Source organism: Gallus gallus, chromosome 17 (genome assembly GCF_016699485.2).
Source record: "Gallus gallus isolate bGalGal1 chromosome 17, bGalGal1.mat.broiler.GRCg7b, whole genome shotgun sequence".
NCBI classification, from domain to species: domain Eukaryota; kingdom Metazoa; phylum Chordata; class Aves; order Galliformes; family Phasianidae; genus Gallus; species Gallus gallus.
Window position 1 is genome coordinate 1,004,801 of NC_052548.1, and position 23,446 is coordinate 1,028,246.

Genomic DNA, 23,446 nt, shown 5'->3' on the forward strand with positions numbered 1-23,446 from the left:
TTCCCTCCTGCAGCTGAACAGCCCCGGGGCTCTCAGCCTTTCCCCATCAGGAGGTGCTCCAGGCCCCCACCATCTCTGCACCCTGCGCTGGGCTCTGTGCAGCAGTTTGGTCTGCCTGGAGCTGGGGACAGTGCCAGCACTGGGCACAGTGCTCCAGTCCTCACATGTTCAGCCCCATTCACTGCTGTGGGTTTTGGTGTTATCTTTTTCTGTTGTTTCTTAAGAGACACAAGAAAATGAAAAGACACAAGATCTGCTTGGTGAGCAGTTGATTTGTCCCGCTGTCCCTCAGGAGCCACACATTTACACTTGAGACAGCTTCAGCTCTTTAAAATAAATAACAAGTTTATTTAAGTGTGTGACAATTTCATGGCTTGTTAAGTATAACTGAAGACGACAACGAAGGATTGTTTTGATTTTTCAAAGTGGAGCAAACTATCTCTGCACTTTAACAGGTAGATTCTCACCTACTTGATGTGCTCTGTACCAGCAAATTCCAGCAGAACTGTAAAAATACATGTTTTGGTCGTCAGCTGGATGCCTCATTTCATCACTGTACAATGCTTTTATGAGTCAGTGGAGAAGCCTCGCCGCTCACCACAGGCTTACACTGCTTACACAGTCACAGCATTGCTCCAACTTATATCACATGGCTTAAACACAAGTATTTGCACTGCCAGGTCCTCCCTGCTGTCACAGTACACTGGTTCCCAGAGTTAGACCGTTGGTCACTGATGTTATTTCACAATATTCAGGTGCTGATAAAAGGTCTATGTTTTTTATTTGTTGCTGTTGCTTTTTTGCATACGACCTAATTTGGTTACGACCTCTTCCCTGTTCTTAAGCTCAAAAGGACAAAGCTTCTGCCCTGTGCTCCTCTTCGAGGGGTGTGGACAGGATGGTCTATTCATCGAATTATTCAGATACAAATGAAGAGCAACACACCGAAGACCTGATTAGGCAAACTCCAGCCCCAAGAGGCTTTAAGACTGTTAATAGAACTACAACCTCATTAAGATATTCTTTTCCCCTCATGCGCTGTAGGAAAGCCTGCTTCCTCTGCTTAGGATCTGTCAGCATGCCTTTGGCTCACACTGAAGCCAGGCCTCAGGTTGTCTTGCTGAAACTACGGCTCAAACTGCTCTGCCACCTCCAGCCGCACTGAGCTGGAGTCCGGCATTCTCTCGCCCCGCACGCAGACCCCGACTTCTGCACTGAGATCTGCTGTACCCCAGCAATTGTTCAGGATTAGCACCACGTAAAAAAGGCATATAGCAGCAGGTGTCTGTGCAGGCACAGAGGATCACATCTTGCCTCTATTGCCTTTGTCCCTGCCTTACCGCAGCTCCCAGCAAGCAGGCACTCTAAACCAAGCCAGAAATGCATTACAGCAGCCAAGTTCAGTATCAGTCTTTCGGGTAGTAGTCTGCAAGTTACCACCTTTGGACAGTTGCTTGCTTTGTGCCTTTCCATTAATAGGTTCCCAAGGTGTCTTGTGATCTTCCAGAGGGATACAAGTTCTTTAATTCTTACAATAGACTACATGAATCCCTTAGTTTCCTTCTGCAAACAGTACTTGCCCCAGAGGAATCCGCAGTGTGAGGGATATACATGAAGTGTTATATAAATAATTTTAAATTGTCTTCAAGAGCAGAACTGCCACAAACTGTTCAAAACATGGCAGTTGCAAGAAATCCTTTATGCATCCCTTACCTCTGCAACATCACACTACGGAATAGGAAAGAAAGCCGACTGCTCATATTTGGAGAAGTAAACACTGCTGTGTTTGAGCTTGGCATGCAATACTGAGAACCTCACAATCAGAAAGTGGTGTGAAACACGGAAGCTCCCTGTAAGCCAATGCCATGGACTCTGCCAAACTGCCAGTTTCCATGCCTGGTATGGAAAGTTCCGTGCTCAAGAAGGTTGAACAGATTAGATGCTAAATGTGCCCACATCCAGATACTGAATTTTCTTTGAGCAAACAGGTAAAATTCCAAGCAGGATGCTTCCAGCTCTTCACCTGAGGATCTCGATGGCTGTCTTACCCCATCCATTTCTCAGTGAACAGTACAGATGGGAAGGACTGGGCTTTTTTGCTTTATTTTAATTAGACAAAGGCACTCAAGCTCTTGGAGAGAAACCAAGGCAGCTCTTTGTGCAAAAGGAGAAAATCTTGGCTTGAAGTAATAACTTTTTCCCCACGTTCAACCTGATCACACCACGATGTCAAAACACTGAAGTGGATTACAGACCCCAAAGTTAAGGCTTTGGTTCAAAGAAGCACAGGAGTGCAACCCCACACCATGAGGGAAAAAAAGAATTTAAAGGTGTGCAGTTTCTGTTGGGCTTCAGGGAGGGCAGCAAGGAGACGTGTATAAGAGAAGTAAGAAGGGCAAAGTTCACAGGCTGATAAGACAACACCTTATGCTAAGGAACCAAAAATAAATAAGCAATTTAAATGACCTCTGCAAAAGAACAGGAGGAAGCAGATGAGCTCTTATCAGATTATTTAGGTTTGTGCCATTTCATACGTGAAAGAGAAGTCAAACATTTGCTTTCTAAACTAAACAGAGCTGAGCAATCTTAACTTCATATTTAAGAGATGTGCACAGTACAGACATTTTGCAAAGACAACTCAGTTTCCCAGGAAGAACTAGGTAGAGCAGAAATGAGTTGGACCAGCAAGCTCAGCTCTGAGACAAGAAGTATTGTTTTACAATACTTTCCCTTTTTTAAGGGAAAGTGCATGTTTATTCTTCTTCCTTTCACTCGTTCTGCAGTGGATTAGCATTACCCTCACACGAGACAGAAGAAAACTATTTGTAGAGTTAACTACACTAAGATTAGTGCAAGACTCCACCAACTTACTTCTGTCAAGCTCTTTAATGCATTCCACATCCTAAGAATTATCTTTATTTCCTCCGTGGGGTTTGCCCCATAGATGAAACACCAATTCCGGATTCACTGCAAAATGTGCAGTTCAGGGATCTCTTTGAGCTGCAGCGGGAGGCACAAGGCCAAGCAACACCTTCCAAAGTTACTGCTGTCCTTGGAGCAGGAGGAACATGAACCTTCTGCACAGGTTTGTCCTGCCTAGGACATCTCAGGGTCTCTCTGCTGACAGAAAAAAAAGGTGCATTCGTGTAATTTGCACTATTTCTCCACTCCCAGAAGCCATCGTTACTACGTGGAATGATAAATGTTCTTTAAAGGACTTTAAGAGTGGTCCAATGGGCAAGTTCTGAATCCAGTAAACAGAACTGGTCAGCACAGAACAAAGCAGTATTTTACTTTACAAATCAAAGGTTACAAAGACTGTAAAACACACATATACCCAAACCATGGAAATTAACCATCGGAGTCAGATTCGATTAGTTCTGTTTTGAAGCCCTCGATTATGAGGGGACTGTATCTCACCCCCACCCCCACACACCTGCATACTTCCCACTGCTCCTATTAATTCATTAGAGAGGAAAAAAGGATGTTTTGGCAAGAACAATCTCTATAAAAAAATACAAACAAGCACACTTCTGAGATTGGTGAATATAAGACTGTCCATACAGTTACAAAATCACAAGGTAGAAAGCTACAGAATGCTGAAACAGAAGAATGCCGATTTCCAAATTCATGGTTTAAAACCTATCGTGCACATGTAAAAACAAAAGGTCCGAAGGCTCCCATAGGATTCGTTGAGAAGCAAGCCTAGCTCTGCTTTCTTTTCAAACTGAGTAGATTTCAGTAATTCTACTGGGACCAGAAATTGTCATAACACGTGGAGACTGTCTGCTTGTAGCGCTCCTCATGGAAATACTTCTACCCAAAGTACTCCTATCAGAAAAAAAAAAAACCCTGACAACTTCTCAACAGTCCAAAAGCTGATGAATAACGTGAAGTTTGCTATACAGTTCTAAGCCTGCTGAGTCAACAAACACAATGCAAGATGTGAACAGGAAGGCATGGGAGGAGGCTGACATGGAATTATACTTAATGTGCTCACAAGCTTTCCCAGTGCCCAACCTCACAAAGCAGCTTTCAGTCAGAATACCTGAGTCTAACTGATGCAATTAATACATAAAATGCGTGTGTATTCACTTTTTTTTTTCACATTGTCTCCTGCGTTCCTGCAGATAAGTTAAAAAACCGCAATATGTCTACAAAATTATATACCATTTTAAGCCAAACCAGCAGCAAATTCTCTCCCACCATTCATTTCAGCCACCGCTTGAACAGATTGTTCAAAGTGCTCTATAAAACTAAGACACTGTACAACAGACACTTTGCTGCCACTTCCTCCTTCTAACACGATGCAGCATAGCTTGGTTGTTTGGAATGAGATCTGACTATCAGTACCAACACTGACAGCTTTACATCTACCTGGGACAACATTCACTGTTTATTCCACTTATCTGAAACACCACAGGCACTTATGAAGAAGTGGTGCCATAACCAGGTGTTTCATATGTTGGGAATAAACCAGAAACTTGTAGGCTTTATTCCTTCTCTCCAGACACTCCTGTGCTTTAAGATAACTTTCTGCATTCCTAGTATTTAATTAGCACTTAGTAAGACTGACAAAAGGGGTTCTGATTCACCAGAGCCCTGTGTCATGGTCCACACTATGATTATTCTCTGAACCTCACCATCAATACCAGGAAAAGCAGCTTAATATTGCACAGTTTTTTCATCCCAGGTCCAAAGCACAGGGATTAGGTTTAAGACTAACATGACATCTCCAAATGAGAGATGCTTTCTCAAAGGTTTTGTTTAAGCCAGAAAAGGTGTCATATAGCATCTCTCCACACACCCTGAAAAGTAAAGTGACTTGAAGGTAAAAACACCGCCACTGGAAGCCCTCCTGAGATCCAGTCTATGCTGGCACCCAGATGGGGAGTGGATGAGCTTCTGTGTTAAATACGTATTTGTCAAGATTAATTAAGTCTATGTCATCTGAAAACAGTAGAAACATGTATTTGAGTGTTTCCCCAAGAAAGAAGCTCTCCATCTTATCTCGTGGCTCTGGGTTACTGGGGTTCTGAACGTTGTTAATAGAAGTATAACCACCTGTTGGAACCTGCAAAAAGAGGAAAAAAAGCACTTTGTATATTTCCACTATCTAAAATGTTATTTTAACCTCTTAGCATGCAGGTGCTCTTGGAGAAAAACAAGTGCTAGTCAGCAGAATTAGTTCTTGTTTTTCATTTGCACATAAAAATCAGTTACAAAAATTCTGTGCAATCCATTGAAATCTGTGCAAACCATTGAACACACAACCAGAACAAAATGAAGCAAAATGTCCATTTATGCTCAATTTATAGAGATACATCAAAGACCAAACTACTGACATTTGTGGACAAAGGTACGGGAAATAACGTGCACTTACAGTTGGTCAGAGCACCACACTTATCTTCTTAAGAAGAGGCCATGGATATTTAATCACCACTGGCACTATGCTTTTTCAGCATATCAAAGTGGACTCTTCATAGCATTCTCATTAGAATGAATACACAAAAGATCTCTACGAAGGCATTAATACACTTCCCATGGCAGTTTGTATCTGGCAACCAAAGTGTTGTTTCAGTCCAGTGAGATCCTTCTTAGCTTCTGAATGTTAAAGATCACAGCATAGAATCTAACAGCTTCCAAGAAGACACAGAAATGTTTTGGTAGTCTGCATAGAGCTTCTTTCTTTTACTTTTTATCAGTGTAATGGTACGTTCAATGAAATAACTTGTTACTATTTTGCGCATCTCTGACTGTAAGGCACTGCACGAACTGACTTTGTTTTGCTCTTACAAGATGTCCTGCAGATCTTTGATGGCTTTGAGAGACAGAAGCTAGCTTTCAGAAGCTCTTGTTAGAGAACATGTGAATACAGTTCTGTAAGAATGAGAGCATTATGAGCTGACCTTACCCGTGTGTATTTATTGAAGTTCTGCAAGATTTCCCAGCCCCAGTCTTGGTATTTCTTATCTCCGGTGAATCTGTACATATAAAAAAGGCTTTCCACAGTTTCTGGTCGCAGTAAGTTGTGCCTGTCTGCAGGCTGCAAAGGAAAATCAAGAAAGCCAAGAACAATTCAGACCAGTAGTTCCTCCAAAAGCACATGCAGAGGGAGAAACAGCAACTCCCATCCCCATCCACCCTGAAAGAGTTTTCTACACATAATTTAGAAGCTAAATACTCTGCAGGGGTAAATAAAAACAAGGGCTAGCCTACACCTGCAAAGCAATGTAGCAACAGAACAAGCCGCTTTACAAAGTACATCACCAGTGTGCGGCCAGGATATTCAGCAGCAGAGTAGAGATAAGAGGAGTCATCAAACTACAGTTGATGCCGATTGGCTGCTCACCTTGATTTCTACATCTTTGTGGCCCTTTTGTGCATGGAGATTGAAGTGCACAATCTCTGGACTCAGGCCTGTCTCTACTTGTGCATACATCTGGTAACATGTTTCTATCAGGGCTTCGGCCAGCTTCATATGATCAGCAGTCAATCCATTGTGAGCTCCCAGAGCCAAAGTCCCAGGCAGAAAACAAACCAAGTGATCCTGTAGGACAAGACAGCTCTTACTAGGAAAAGATGTCACATAAATCAAGTGAAGTAGGATTCAAGTTACACTACTGGAAAACAGATTGTGACTTTTTTCCTCCCTGACATTTCAGGTACCAAGATCTTGAGTGTAAATTTAACAATCTGCTGTAATGCAGTGCAGAACAAGAAGCATTATGATAGTACCAGCCCAAATCTGGAAAAAGTACAAGTCCACATGTTTTTGTGTCAATTATCTGAAAGAAAGGTGGCAGGTAGGGGGGAGGGGAGAGTCACTGATCACCTGAAGGGTTGTCAGTAAAGAACATCTAAAAACATGTATTGACATACATGTCAATATTTTAGGACAAAAACTGAGGTGGGACCACAGATTGAGAAGAGTCAGCCACAAGAAAAGGCTTTGAGGAACGGGGAGAGCTGAGAGGAAGCTGTCCCTGGCCTGAAATAATCACCGTAGTGTTACCGCCACAGACAACACTCACAGAGACACAACCGCCTTCATTCCATGCGCTGATACAACTGGAAAACATGGACAAGATCTCAAACGTATTTCTGCCTGAAGTCTTACCCCTTCTTGCACATCTGTCATTTGGGGTCTGTTATTTGATGCTCACCTGCATGGTGAGCACCATGCTTGTTAGCACAGGAAGCAGCTGGCTCCCACTCCCATCCCCACCCCCGCACTGCACTGCTAGCTGCATGCCAAGCACCAGCCACTGCAAACAAAGCATGTCTGGTTCTTGTGTGTCACAGAAGGGAGGCATCTGGGGCTGAGTGTGCACGCAGCCCTCCTGCTTGCTCCCCCAGCATAAAACAGAAGTGAAAGAACTAAAGGGACATTCCTTTCTTAGTTTTTCCATGCTACAGCAAACAGTGCCTTCAAAGGACAAAAGGAATGCTAGCTGCACAAGACATGGGCCACATTTGTAAGCAACAAAGTCTTCCCAGCTGCCCAAGTCAGATGAACACATTGGAAAACAGCACTGTATAAAGTGCCCAGACGTCAGCAAATTTCAATTTGCACTACAAGATTGACTGTCCTCTTTCCAGGGGTCATGCATCACCGATATTATGAATGTAAGAATTATTATCAGGTTATCATCACGTACAGAATTTTAAATGATTCTTAACACTTGAAATGAAAGCTCTGGTTTCCCACTCAAACACAGTACACGTGACCTGGTGCTCAAGCAGCACTGGTATGAACTGTTAAACACTTTGTCCAATTCCATGGGTATTGGTTGAGGTTCAGCATCAACACAGGAGAGTGACATCATGCTGCAAAACAGAGCTGAACGCTATAAAGAAAACAAATAAGCCAAAGAGCTCCCTAGAGCTCACTACAGGTATTGAAAAAGTGCACAGAAGGCCACACATACATCAATAATGCACCACTCATCTTATGAAAAAAGAAAAAAAACCTAAACACAGATCGTATTTGCATAAGATCTTGAACTGAAAGACTTTAAAACTGCATTTTAAAGAGTGTGACTTTGTAGATTAAGAGCAGGGAGTTAAGCTTAGCAAGTTTTCCCAATAGCAAAGGGCATAGAGTTTCAACTAGTGAACCTAGGTGCAGAAAAAGAAACAAGTGTCATGAATAGACAGAACTCTCCAAAATTCTCATTTTTTCATTTTTTAGTACTAATAGAGCAAGATGAGGTCAACTGCTTGTTTTCAAGGTTAATCTGAAAAGCCAGGTCTATTTTTAAATTTCTGTATTTCTAAATTATGAAGAAGAAGTATTATACAAAACAGACATTGTGGCAGCAGATTCAGACACTTGGATTCTATGATAAAGGAGAGTGGGTTGGGGTAGAATTCAAATCCAACACCAAAATGTTAACTTTTGTATGAAAGTAAATGCAGTTACTGGAGTAACTCAGAAAGGTAAATGTAAGTCAAAGAGAAGGCCCCCAGGGGACCATTATCCTCAAACTAGTTACTGCTACACACATCCATACAGCCTGCAGCCTTTGATAACAGGCCAATAAGCCTGGTGGAGCTGCAGCAATTCTCCAACTCTCTCTGCAGTGCTCCTTACACCTCAGGTATGTCAAGCTGTCAAAGCTGTTGCTAATCATCTTCCAGTAGTGGCTCACAAAGCCAGAGGAAACATCTTTGCTCAGAAGTGATTGCTACAGGTCAGATTCTGTCTGAAAAGCTACACACGAGAGCCTCACACCTGCACATGTTGATTTGTGTGTGTGTGTGTGTGTGTGTGTGTGTGTGTGTGGTGGTAGCTTTGCTCTTGCTTTCGTCACTGTGTGCAGGTGTACTCTTACCATCTTGGCACTGAAATGGCCATGAGCAAGCTCTCCTACAAAGGTAAGCTTCTTGGGTTGTGATCTCTGAAGAAGATGCTTTTTCACGCCTTCTATGGCTTTCATATAGTCCTCCAACAGTCTGTAAATTAAAACCATTCCCAGTTGGCTCACATACACACAGAATCCATTTCATCACAGCGGATGTACATTTATTAGCTACAGCTACCACATAGCTATGTTGGGTTTGTTTTTCAAGTAACTCCTAAGTAATAAAGCGAACATAACTCCAACTCTGTTTCCAAACAAGAAGTAGATTTTATTTCAGAAATCCTTAGGAGTACTGTAATCACAGAAAGCCCCAGCTGGTAATGATGTCTTGGACATCTGCACAGTGCAACCTCCTGCTCTGAAGCAGATTGGGTTTTACCAGGTTGCTTGGAGGGTTATCCAGTTAATTTCTGAGCATCTCCTAAGCAATGATTTTGAGCAATCTTTTCCGGTGTTTGACCACACATTATGAATCACTTCTTCACAGTATTTAACTGGATGTTCCATTGTTTTAAGTATTTTTATATGAAAAAATCATTTTGTAATTCCCTTTTGAGGCCCACAGAATACCATCATGGCCTAAAGACAATGGTTCTCTGTTTACAGTAAGGCATGGCTTGTAAAAAGTCATGATGCAAACTACTTAGAGATAGATACATCTGCTCTACGGTGCCTCACTGGGCACACTGCCTCTCTGGATGAAGTGAATCCACTGACATGAAACACGTCCAACACAATTAGCTTATAAGGACAAAAACTGCTTCATTTTTTTCCCCCTTGTTTTGAAGGAAACCTTCAAACATCTCTAATTCCTCTACTCCTTATAAACATTCTTTTCCACTTTTCCACTGCCACGCCAGGGCAGATAAGAGGATGTTATGGTTTTGTAACTTCGCTTAAAGAGACCTAAAGTAATGCTTAAACAAATGTCAAACTTCTTAAAAAGTTACACCTTACAGACCAAACCTCCCACTACAATCATCTAGTAGGACTTGTCCTTCCCTAACAAACCCAGGGAATGCTTGGACAGCTGGTGAAAGGCAGCTGTCATTTCCAAAGGCAGCCTGTTTATGCTCGATATTTAGTGCAAAGACTTGAATTGATTCTCCTGTCTGTAGCGTTCGTTACATCTGCTGCGATGATGAAAAACAGTATTATGAGAAGACATTTTGAAAGCAAGTCCAATTCTCCAGCTGTTTTAACTTCAACTTACCATAGGTCATCATACACCTGGTCTGAGCTACTTTACGTTGACTGTTACATATACACATCTTATTTCTTTCAGCAATAAACTACAACAGAAATGTTTACAACTTGTATCATTTTCATATCAGTATGACAAGTAGAAAGAACTTACTCATTTTCTGTTTTCCCACCCTGAATCCACTGCTTGAGTAAATACTCATAGTAGCTGTCAGCTCTGGCTCCCAGAGTATAAACACCTAAGTGAGTGAACTGCCCACTGTTGGTGTTTATGAACATAGGCACCAGTCCATCATTTTTCCCTGAAAGGGTGTGAACATGTTTCATCACCTCATCAACAGCTTTCTAAAAGAAAGAACAGTATAAACATAAATTACGCACATACAAATGACACAAAAAACTGTGGCCAGTAGCTTCCGGCCAGTAACAAATCTTTAGTTATCCTTCTGCAAACAAGCTCAGCTCATGGGATGTAATAAACACAGCATTTCAAACTTCCTGACTATCAAAGCCTGATGTTCTCGGTATGTTTAAGTACTCTGAAATAATTAAAACTCTTTCCTTCTCAAATACAAAGCTCAAGTGTACTCCTGAGTGCAGAAAGCCCACTCAAAAACCAGTACTTCAGTGTGAGACTACGATCTGACTCACTGATATTTGCAAAGTCCAGCTAAAACAACTGCATGAACCATGTTATCCCCAAAGAAACAACAGCACTATTCAAAACATGAGCTCCGGATACAGCTTAAAAACAACAAAATAACATTACCAAAATACAACAGTGGAAATTATTCTTTTCTACGGAATTATTTTTGTTTTAAATAAATTCTCATACCATGACACAGAATCTAATTTATTGCCATTTTAATCCCGTGAAGGGCAACAACGGTATTTTTTTCATAGAATTTACATAATGGCATGAAGAAGTCACATGCAGAATTCTAAAAACATTAAGATATGCACAGCTTCACAGCCCACGTCTGATTTTTTTTCAGATCTGATAATGTAGTGTCAAGCAGAAATATCAATCCTAAGAGTGAAGGGACAGGTGCGAGGGGATGGTTGTCCTGTTTTTTTAAGAATAAAAAGATGTTCCTGAGGAAGAAAAATAATTGCCTCCACCATTACTTTTTGGTACTTAAGAAAATACTTGGAATGATTGGAATTTTTCTTTCTTCACCTATAGCTTCATAACTCATGTAACATCAGGGAGATCAGAGTCCTGGTGGTGCTGAAGATAAGTACAAAGAAAAAAAAAAGGAAAAAAAAAAAAGGAATAACATCATCTGGTCCTTCCATACCTGGTATTTTTCATCCCCAGTGAGACGAGAGAGCTCTCTGAACTCCAGCTGTATACTGGTCACCTCTGCCACAGTGCTGTCAGACGTCCAGCGGGGTGGGTGTGCGGTGCCCCGGCCAATGTTGACGTCAGAGTACGGAATTTTGGAAGGAGTCTTGAATGCTGGCATGAGCCTGTTCCCAATGTCTTTCTAAAGAAAACACAAGAGCACAGGACAAAAAAGAAAAGTAAACATAAACACGTGCAGACTTTCAGGTTTTCTTTCAACAATCAGATGAGGACAGTAGCAGCCTAGCTTTAGATTGTGAGAGAAAGACAAGGATTTAAAATGGTCGCAGATTAATTTGGAAGAATAACTAGAGTTTCTACCTTGTTCCTGCAGTGTATGCCTCAACCAAGCCTGCAGTCCCTATACAACATGACTTAATGCTGAAATCATTGACTCTGTCTAATTTAAGGAGGTGGCTGATGCTGTCAAGATGCACTGAAAAGGTGACAAGCAGTGACCAATACTCTTTTCAAGACATTTATTTAAGCTTTTGTTTCATAAAATTCCTTACAATGGTTAGCTCTTCATCAACAGAAGAATTTAAGAGGCCCATCTAAAATAGTACCAGGTAAAACACAGTGGAGCTCTAAGTTGATTCAGAGAGCAAACAAGTGCAGGCTTGAAAAATTAATGGTAAATGCCTCTCCCACCATTCTGATTATGAAACGGCTGCAAAAAGGCAACATTTAAGCTTCCTGATGAACCCTTTCCCAACTTTTTCAATTACGATATACTAATCCAATTTAATTTCCAGAACTAATCACTCACAGCTTTTTCCAGGAAGAGGCTATCTCCAGAGAGATGGTAGGTGCTCAGTAAGCCACCCAGAATACGAATAGTGCTCTCAAACAGGTTCACATCCACATTTTTATCAAAGGCTAAATCGTTTGCTACCCATTTTCTTGCTTCTTCAAACTCTGCAAAGTATAAAATATAGTATAGTTATGAACCTCTGGTGTGTTCCAGCAACTGTACTAGAGACATTAGCATATACAATATTTGACAGTTATATATTTGTCTACAGTGATCATAATTTAGTTGAAAAACTAAAACAAAATTGCACATGCTGGGCCAAGTTTGACCACCATCAGCTTCGAATTACAGAACTGTTACGGTTGGAAAAAAACACTAAGATCATCTAGTTCGAGTATAAAACCATCCCCACCAATACTGCTCACTAACCACGACCCTCAGTGCCACATCACCTCAGCTCTCCAGGGATGCTGATTCCACCACCACCCTGTGCAGCCTGTGCCAATAACTGACCACTCCTTCTGAGAAGAAATGTTTCCTAGTACCAAACCTGAACCTCCCCTGGCACTGCTTGAGGCCATTACCTCTTGTCCTATCACTGTCACCAGGGAGCAGAGGCCAACCCACCTCGCCACAACCTCCTTTCAAAAGTTGTAGAGAACAATGAGGTCTCCCCTGAGCTCTTCTTCTCCACACTGACCCTCTCCAGCTCCCTCAACCACTCCCCATCACACTTGTGCTCCAGATCCCTCACAGCTACATGCCTGTCTCCGGACACAATCCAGGGTTGCCATGTCTTTCCTGTAGTGAGGGGCCCAAAAAACTTAGCTCTTATTCAGCACAGACCACAGATGTACACAGAGAAATATCAGCAGAATAAAAAAAAAAAAAAAAAATCCTACTTATTTAAGGAAAAAATGAAAAAATTGAGGAACTGTTTATTAAGCACAGAATGGCCTGGGTTGAAAAGGACCACAATGCTCATCCAGTTCCAACCCCCTGCTACATGCAGGGTCACCAACCAGCAGATCAGGCTGCCCAGAGCCACATCCAGCCTGGCCTTGAATGCCTGCAGGGATGGGGCATCCACAGCCTCCTTGGGCAACCTGTTCAGTGCGTCACCACCCTCTGGGTGAAAAACTTCTTCCTAATATCCAACCCCTGTCTCAGTTTAAAACCAGTACCCCTTGTCCTATCACTATCCACCCTCGTAAAGAGTCATCCCCCTCCTGAAAGCAGTTCTGAAATTGTGATCTTTCAAGTCCATGTACTTGACTTGTGAGACAGTTTGTTACACTTCCACCAACAGCCCCTGGAAATTTTTAAATTAATTCTCTTTAAACCAAAGCTGTTATTCATCAAGATAGCTGTAACATTTCCAATTAACAGCCATTACTGCCTTTGGCCTCGCAGTACCCTGGGGAGCCCTGCCTCCTAGCTCAGCATTTAACTCAGAAAACCCACACACAGACACACAGTGCTTCAGATTGTCTGCAGCGTTTTCCACAGAAACAAAAACGACTGTTTAGTACACTATTAGTTCAGAAAGGTATTAAAAAAATTAAAAAGATATTTGGGATTTGGCAGTCAGCTTTTCAGCTGTACCACCTGATGATTACCTTTGCACAGGGTTTGACTCTGCAGTCCATGAGAGTAAGCTTACATCTCTAACTCCAAAGGATGAGCTATCTTAAATCATGTGCTTCAGAAATTCTGGCTCGTGAGTCACAGAACAACCCGTTCCCCAGAAATGGAAGGTATTCCATAGACCATTAAGCAAAAGGATGCTTATGTGTCCTTGGAAAGTAGGGGGGAAGAAAAGTGCAAAAGCCATGTGCTCTGCTCTACAATAAAGCCTGGGCTGACCTAAATAGAGCAAAGGATTTCAACCAGAGCAGCCAGGATTGCTTATGCAGCCTTTTTGCGTGTTTAACACTGACATGTTTGGGATTTGGAGTAGATATTCTTCTCAGTCTACTTGAGAAGAATAACACAAAAGTCTGTGCTGTCAGTTATTACCCAGCAGTATAATAAAAAACACGATGTTCTCTGTCACAGAGGCATTAGCGTCCATCAGTCTATAAGAAAAATCAGCTACCTCAAACAGAACGTACATTTAGATAGCATTTGTTATTCAAAAGAAACCCCAAGAGCTTTCTAAGGCAATCAGCAAAAGAACTGCTGTAAAACAGAGCAATCTTCAACGAGAACCCATTTTCAACACATTTAAATTGCTAATAATTTAAAAGCTCTATGCAATGCCCAATTAATTTTTCATGAAAAAAGCAGCACGCTGACAACTTGATGAAACTTCAAGACAATCTGCTCAAGATACAGCTGCAGATATGATGCAGAGTTTTTGTTTGATACAGTATTTTTACACAAACTTCCAAGGGAGAAAAGACAGAACCATGTACAATTTCACTCTTGAGCCCTCACTTGCAGCTCTGCTCTTCCCACCGTGACACTAAGATTGGTGTGATTTACCTAAGTTTACGAAGGGGGCTATCTACCAAGGTTAAGTAGCTATGGTTCCACACATTTTCAAATACCATCTTAAAAAACAACAAAAACAAACAAACAAAAAACTAGACAACAACCCATTCACACTTAAATATTGAGCATGTTTTCTGCAAGAGAATTACAGATTTTTTGGCTTAGTATTTAAAACCTGTTTGAAACACTTCTAAAAGTAGCATTACTTACAGAACAATTGAAAAAAAAAAAAAAAACCATGCAGACAGTAGAGCAGTTCAGAAAGGGCATATTGATTATTCCTCCTCCTCCATCCTTACATAAACTTCTTCAATCCTGACACAAAATACTGATACTAGGTATGATCCAACACAGACTAGGAGATCTCAGGCTAACTACCTAAGGCTGATGGCTGCATAATGTCACCAAGATAGAACCAGTATTTCAGTACAGAAATAAAACAAAGTGGCCTATCCACCCATTCCTCAGTTTCTAGCACACATATACCCACATATTATACATAATAGTTGAATACTCTTTTCTAGTGTGAAAAACTAACCCAAGAGCAATAGTGTCTGTTCATACAGGGCTGTGGGGTTTTATACGTCTGTGTGTGTATATATATATATTTATATGTATGCATGCATGTATTTACACATGTTGTTTGTGTGTGCGTAGAATTTTATATATATAAAATTCACATGAAAACTACACCTATCAGCCACATGTAATAAACCTTCCCTTCAAAGATCTCTAACCATACACTGCCTGAATAGAAAATAAAGAATTTCAGGGGTGAGAACAGAGAAGCAAAACAAAATTACCTTCTCTCAGGCCTAAAATCCACATAGTATCCAAGGCATCAATCAAGGTAAGCCCGAGGCCAAACCACTCACTGTAAGACTTGGATAATGGCTTCAGTTCATCATGGCCCCAGGCAAAATCTTTGTATCCTTTCCACGCGTGGCGGAAGGCTTCTATCACAGCCATCTGACGTTCGTTTATGGGCACTGCAAAAGGAAAAGAGCATCTTGCTCAAGAGTTCTGCAGCAATATCAAACAATGTTTCACTGAATCGTACCCAAATAAAATTTATTCTAAAACTCTGTGAACTGTATTGTAAAAAAAAACATTATTTTAAAAAATTATTCTTTTCAGCACAGGTTTTTGTATGTGGGATAAATACTCAGTATCTGTGGTCTGCAAGTGAAGTAGGCACAGAGAACACACACTGACAACATCATTGCTATAAATACAGTGTTAAAATATAACATGCACAGATGTGAAATGAGCATTGCTAAAGCTCAAAAATGTGAAAATTGGGAAACACCAAAATTAAGACTTCAAATCAACTGTAATTCAGTTGCTGCACATGTATGCCTACCAGCAAAGTCCTCACCTCGTTTACCACATGCACTTTTTCTTCACTTTCCCTCTCTAATTCATTACTTTCTGCTAAATTTTCAAGTCAGTTCTAAAAAAAAAAAAAAAAAAAAATACACTCTTCTAGAGCTTTTCATTTAAAATAAGGGGGAAGAAAATTGGTATTTTCTATTTTGGGCAAATCCACATCTTTTTCTACAGTTCAGCTGAAGTCTTAGCTTGCAATTCGCCACAGAAATTGAACTTATGGTACATATTAAACAACTAATTTTCAAGCTCACCAGCTGAAATTTCAAAAATTTCAAAACAGAATTCTAGAGTGGGAAACATCAAACAGCGTAATTAACCCCATTAACGTCATTAATGTCATGTTAGCTCACGCCAAATACATCACCTTGTGCTATGCCACATTTATCACATAGGAACTTCCTTACATAAACTCAGAAAGCAGAACAATGGGTTCTTTACTTCACAAGGACAGTAGCTGCACAAACAACTTCCACAGCTTCCTGGTGAGTCTTAAAAATACTTCAACTTCACTCAGGGAGGAAGTCACTTTCCCTGGATTTGCAGAACAAAAGGACACACTGCAGAAAAAAAAAGACACTGTCCCTTTCGAGTCCTCTCTCTTTGGACCATCTTTCCTGGCTCCTCCCATAGGAAAGATGACAAAGATCTGGCACTAAAATTTGTTTACAATACTATTGCCACTGTTTAAGGAAAGCAAAAAAGCTAGGCAAGAAAATCGGAATATAATGTGTGCCTAAACAAAGCAGAAAAATATGTAGTTCAAATATTTTGGTACATTCTTCTGGTTTCTCTTGTATGCATTGATATGAAATTGATGGGAGAGAGAAGCACCCAAGATTCAGAAGGGATGAAACCAGAGACATCCCCACAGTGCTCTCAGTGCAGTAAGATCATCTCATGGCAAGGAAGTACACAAGTCCAAAACCAGAAGCCTCTCTCACTTACCAAAACCTTGCTTCAGACTTTCAGAGGAAACGGATGTGAAGCAAAGCTACACAGTTTGGGGAAAAAGCACATAAGTTTGCATATAAACAAGTCCCTCTGTAGTTATTGTCCTGATAATGCATGGAGGAGAACATATTATGCAGCTAAAACACAAGGTGTCCAGAAACAGATGGACTGTTTGCAAGAAGGCAGAAGTAGCAGTGAACTGCAAGGAATAGCACATAAAATTCTGCAACCTATTCACACACAGTTTGCTATAGCCACAGCAATCTGTTTCCTGCCGCAGCATCGAATACATCAGTTAAGTTTTACATGTGCATCAGAATAATTTTTATTCAATACTGAAAACTGAGACTTGCAACTCAATCAAAATTCTGAAAGCTGCTGAGCATGAAAGGTGTCATGGTGGAATGGAGACACTGAAAAGTTTGGTAAACGTCACAGGTAAATCATCTTTCCCATAGTTTTCATTCCTGTGCCCTTCTTCTGCCAGAATTTTATTTCCTTTATTTAAAACAAAAACAAACAAAAATGACAATAAAAATTATGCAAGAGGAGGAACTGGATAATTTCAAGAATAAAAGTGAACAGGAATAAGGGTGCTCTATTTACCTGGTTCTTTCTGGCTTTCACCTTCCACAGATGAAGGTTTTTCTGGTTCCTTTACTCTACTAGATGGAGGTTCACTGCTTTGGTCAGGTTCTATCACTGCTCCTCTCCAGCTGCAAATACAAGAGGCTGACATCAATATTTCATTTGCTCACACTTAGTCATGCAAATGAGTTGGACTTACTCACTATTTTTCACTATACTTTGATAAAACAGTAGTTGGATTTTGTATGAGGGGTCAAAACATCCATGTTGTCCACTAGACAATTTTTCCACTAAGTTAAAAATTTCATTAAGATCTTAACAACAGAATTTAATAAATATAAAAACTTCTTGTAAAAGTACTAAGATACTTAAGATTGCTTCATTAAAGTATTTTGTTACTGACCCAACTCAGAAATGATCATAGCAGCCACTGGCGATTAGCGCCACAGAAATGAGAATCAGGAGTAAAGCTCATGAATAAACGCAAGGGACTAACCAGCTACAGCAATCACTTTCATACCAAGGGGTTACACAAGTTTGCCCACCAACACAGAAGCCGATATCAACTGGAAGAGGTTTCCATTAAGAATCTCCTGAAGGAAAAGTCTTTCAGAACACACTTCAAGTCAAGCCAGATACACATCAAGATCAAACCACCTCAACCATGCTTGTTAGTACACACATATGTTAACTTTGATTTCACTATATGACGTGGGCAGATACTGACAGGACAAGATGGAATGATTTTAGATTAAAACAAGGGAGATTTAGGTCAGATGTGAGGAGGAAATCCTTTCCTCAGAGGGCAGTGAGACCCCAGCACTGCTTCCTAGAGCTGTGGGTGCCCATCCCTGGAGGTACCCAAGGCCATGGATGGGCCCTGGGCAGCCCGACCCATTGGGAGGTGTACCACCCTAGCCTACTGTTCCCAAACCTTAATTAAGCTCATCTGCTGAACTACTCACAGCCTTTTTAGGTCCAACTTAAACCTTTTCAATTATTCCCAAACCAAAAGATTTCAGTGGTATCTTAGGGAATAACCTTTTATCAACAGTTACATGTAAACAGCTGCATACACATCCACAGCTTCCGCCAGGTCCACTTGTGCTTAGCTTTGTTTACTGGCATGATATCCCTAAACAACACTGTGGCACTAGTATAGTTCTCCATGTCTACCCCAGAAAAAATAGGTTGTGTTATTGTACTTATGCTCTTACATTACATATAAAACAAATGAAAGAAATGTAGGCATGCTGAAAATTCTCCAGGGAATTAACAGTGTCAAAAGGCATTAGAAATGCAGACCATCTAATAGGGCTCCAATCCTCTGCAATTCTACAACGCAAAGAGTAAAAAGAGAATACCTGCACATTCACTCAAATTAAATAAATGAAACTACCAATATCAAAAGCTGTCACACCAAACTTAAGAACAAATGCATAGAAGGAAAAAAATCAACTTCAGGCAGACAACAAAAAGCAGTTTTCATTCCAACAGCTGATGGATATCAGTAGGGAGTGGGGGAATAAAAACAAATAAAATAATAATAATTTTTTTAAAAGAAAAAGAATAAAATTAAAAAAGAAAGCTGTAACTTGCTGGAAACCCTTCTACCTGATAACAGATTTCTCTGTTTTCTCTTGTTTATCAGCCTGGGCTGGATCTTCTACTGCCTTCCTGGTGTCATGTCGGGTTTGCAGCCTCACATCTCCCCAAGGGGGCTTGATCTGAAAATTGGAAGGATTACGCCGACCATGTGGTAATTTTGGCTTCTTCTGAGAAAAAGAAAAAAAGTGTGCTCAGTACTTCACACAAATGGTAACATTCAAACCATAAGTCAAAAGCATTAATTTTGATATAATACCAGCATGCAAAATCTGCCCTGAATGGAAGATATGCTGCAACATCTTTGTGTTGGTGGTGGTGCTAGCTCTGGTTTATTTCTTCATTTAACAATTCATGAGGAAAATACACGAAGAGCAACACAAGTGTACGTGCAGCAACCAGCAGTCCTCTGCTCTGCTAATCCAAACAGCCAATTCTTGCTTCTTTCTTGTCACACAGCCTACAAATGTAACCCTTCCAAACCTACTGAACATCCGCTCTGTTCACTGCTATTTTTCAAGTTACCACAAAAGCTGTGCTAATTCAGCGTGACACTGACTGCACCATACATGTCACAGTCAGCCACTACACCATTCAGGCACCCCACAGCTGTGACACTGATGTCCAGAGCAAACGTATTTATTACAGCAGGTAGGTGAGAGGTCAATGTGACAAAGTCCTATCACTCTAACATGTATCACTGATTATGAAAAAGTAAACTGAACACTTAGATCAAAAAGTTAAAGCCAGGACACACACCATGCCAAGTGTTGTTTCTGAGATGACAACACTGTACCCACAGCAAGTCTGTATTGCAAGTTATAACACTTCTTTCCACAACAACTGCTGGAAAATATCACTACTTGCATCTTCCACAAACTCTTCAGCAGGTCTATAAATCCCATCTCTTCTCTTCATACCTGAGGTGAAAGCTCTGGGTAGTCTCCAGCGTTGGCATCTGCCTTCTGGGGCGCTGGTAGGACAGCTGGATTTGCCAGCCTCAATCCAGGTGCATCTGGTTCTGTTCCATGCTCGTCCGATGATTTGCTTGTTAAACCTAGACACACAAAACTGCTCAGCAAAGGCAATCGACAACTCTGGCTCCAGCTAGGAAATTCTAACAGCCTGCATTCCTACAGGAGTCCTCCTCCAAACAGTGTTTCTGCTTATCAAACAGGGATGAACATGTTATAATTTGTAGATACAAAGTACAACTTTGTATCAACAAATTCCTGAAGTCAAAGGAGGCTGCTGAAAGGCACACGGTTTCTAATTGCCATTATCCTTGCTTCACAATACTGGCAAGAAGACGCCCATAAGGTAAACGTGCCTTTGCACTGTAGAAAACCTTGGAACTTCAAATCTTGTAGACAATCAAAACCAAAAGAGGATCATCTTATCTTACTGCTTAGGTTTGAGTTACTGATACCTATACACAAACATTCTGAAAAGAACACTCACAGCCTCCAAACCTTAATCAACTAAAACAAAATGTTCTCCAGTCAAGATAACACAGAGGCATGAAAAATACTTCTGATTAAGCATACCCATTGAAACACGTCAGAATTGTACCGTAATGGATGCAATCAGCCACTGACAACAAAATAAACATTATTCAGAAGCATTACCAAAATCTGTTAAGTATAACGCTATGTTCAAGTAATTTAGAGCCATAACAGAACACGTACTTTTCCAAGGTTCCCCCACGCTTGTATATGAAATGACTCCGCAGACCGTCAAGAAGGCAAACAGGAAGAGAATTATGCTCCGCTGTAGTCGAGACAGCTGCTTCCATTTCTTCCAGAGAGAAAATAAGAGGAAGAAAATTTAGCACGACATTAAGAGCCCACTCCACCAAAACTAAATTCCTATCTGTTCATTCACAGCAAGGAACACAAAATTAAGTTTAATTTTACCCTCTGTTTCCAACAGAGAAGTTCACTGCTTATTTCCTCTGATGACAGAGAAAACAGAAATATGACATGCTGCCCTAGGGCACAGCAGGCATGGTGAAACACAAGAGCCACCTGCTGCAAGAGCCCTGGCGAATACCACATGCTGAGACTAGCAGAGAGCATCATCTGCAGCACGCTGCCTTTCAGCACAACCCCAGCTGGCTGACCTGAGCATCTGCCCAGATGTCAACTTGGAAACACGCCACAAATCTCTTCCCTTCCTGCCCAGAGCTACTAAAGAACAGACGTGCAAAATGAAAACAGGGAAAAAGTGGAAGGAAAACTAAAAATATTACTGCAGCAAAGAAGAAAGGCTTTAAATAAGCTTCATATCAGTCACTGCTCAAGAAAATTATGGCACACTGCATCTCAAGAACACATTTGTAGAATTGTCATTCACCAGAAAAAAAGCAAAATGCATCAGAGCAGGAATTTGCTTCCAATTACTGTCTTTGGCATACAGGGAGGTTTGGCGTTAAAGCTAGGCTTGGCAACATCCCACAGCTTCCTACGAATCTCTCCGCACCCCACAGCTCTTCCTACAGCTCTCCCTCAATAAGGGCCAGAGGCTGTGAACACCCCAAGACAGACTATCCCGCCACGCAGCCCCCCTGCTGCCCGCCCCCCCGCTGGCAGCAGCGCAGCTCCGCCGCACACACCCCACAGAAGGCTTCTCCGGCTCCGCCGCCTCCAGCTCCCCAACATGACATCCCAACTGCAAAAGGACGCTCGGAACGCGCCTCTTCACCCCGGCAGAGCAGAGCAGAGCAGAGCAGAGCAGCCCCGTCCCGCACAGCCCGCAGCGCCCCAGACCCGCCGCCCTCACCCGCCAGCAGGAGCGCCGTCTCCAGGCCTTGCTGTTGTTGTAGCCGCCGGCGCCCACCGCCTCCTCCGGGCTGAGGGTGACGGAGATGAAATCCCGCCTGGGCGGCGAGGCGGCGACGGCGGCGGCGGCGGCAGCGTACATGGCGGCAGCCTCAGAGGCCGCAGCCCGCCCGCCCCGCGCCCAGCCGCCCGCCGCCCCACGCGCCCGCCTCCATTACCCCGGGGCCTCCTCACACAGAGCAACGACTGAGAGGTCGCTTCCGAGTGCCGCTCTCTCACCCCACAACACTTCCGGGTGCTGTTCTCTCACCCCACAGCACTTCCGGGTGCCACTCTAGCCCCACAGCACTTCCGGGTGCCACTCTAGCCCCACAGCACTTCCGGGTGCCACTCTAGCCCCACAGCACTTCCGGGACTCTATGGCGCCCCCACGAGCAGCTGGGCGCGCCATAGCGACGGCGGGCCGGGCCTGAGAGGGAGCTGCGGGGCGGTGCAGGCTCCAAGAGAAAGGCAGGGCAGGCGGGGCGGGGGGATTGCTTCTGCGTTAAGAAATGGAGAGATTGCGGGCAAACGTGCAACATGGAGAAGGCTGAGGCACTCAACAAGTTCTTTTAGCTCAGTCTTTGCTGGCAGCCAGGCTTCTTGTGTCTGTCACATCCATGGGCCTCACATCCCTGAACCTCTGGGTAGGAGCAAACTGCCTCCCCGAGACTGACTCATGAGTCTGAATGTGTACAATGCATACAGGGGTCCTAAGGAAGCTGGCTGATGTGATTACCGAGGCACTTTCCATCATATTAGAAAGTCATGGCTGTCAGAAGTCCCTGGGGACTGGAAGAAGGGAAACATCACTCCCATTTATAAGAAAGTGAAAAAGAAGGGCACAGTGATCTAACAGATCTTCCTAGAAAACATGTTAAGAGCATGTGAGGAATGAGCAGGTGATCTGAGATAACCAGCACAGTGTCACCAAGGTCAGACTGTGCAATACCCATCTGGTGGCCTTTTATAATGGAGTGACAGTATTGGTGGACAAAGGGAGGGCGACTGATGTCATCTTCTTAGATCTGCAAGGTTTTTGCAATGGTCCCACACCACATCCTTATTTCTAAACTGGAGACATGGATTTGAAGTCTGGGCTGTTCAGTGGATAAGGAATTGCTTGGATTGGTGGCCATGGATGGGGCCCTGGGCAGCCTGAGCTGGTGCTTGATCTAGTGGTCCGCAACCCTGACCACGGCAGATGGGTTGGAACTTGACGGTCTTTTAAGTTCCTTCCAATCCAAGCCATTCTATGATAGTCTGTCCCCCAGCATGAGAAATTAAGCAGAGACAGGAAACCAGCATGGCTGAAAAAGGACCCGCTGGTCAAATTAAGAGGGAGGAAGGAAGGACATGTACGGTCAGTGGAAGCAGGGATAGGTGGGAAGAATACAGAGATGCCATTCGGATGTGCAGAGTT

The 23,446-nt window shown here is 42.3% G+C and overlaps 2 protein-coding genes across 2 annotated transcripts in view; one reads left to right on the forward strand and one right to left on the reverse strand.

Moving 5' to 3' along the window:
- The window catches only part of DPP7 (dipeptidyl peptidase 7), a 20,526-nt gene extending 20,172 nt beyond the window's left edge, over window positions 1-354 (forward strand). The window contains exon 14 of the transcript XR_005840586.2: window positions 14-354. The gene's annotated coding sequence lies outside the window, so the exon portion shown is untranslated. The remainder of the gene's footprint in view (window positions 1-13) is intronic.
- On the reverse strand, window positions 320-22,250 carry MAN1B1 (mannosidase alpha class 1B member 1). The gene is made up of 13 exons (XM_015279599.4): window positions 21,986-22,250; window positions 20,893-21,001; window positions 20,125-20,261; window positions 19,214-19,374; window positions 17,618-17,727; window positions 15,472-15,657; window positions 12,188-12,336; window positions 11,372-11,560; window positions 10,225-10,415; window positions 8,838-8,958; window positions 6,353-6,550; window positions 5,915-6,046; window positions 320-5,074 (listed from the first exon to the last, which is right to left on the reverse strand). The coding sequence occupies exons 1-13, from the start codon at window positions 22,124-22,126 to the stop codon at window positions 4,871-4,873; spliced, it is 2,028 nt and encodes a 675-aa protein (XP_015135085.2). The 5' UTR covers window positions 22,127-22,250; the 3' UTR covers window positions 320-4,870.
- Between the last annotated feature and the right edge of the window lie 1,196 nt (window positions 22,251-23,446).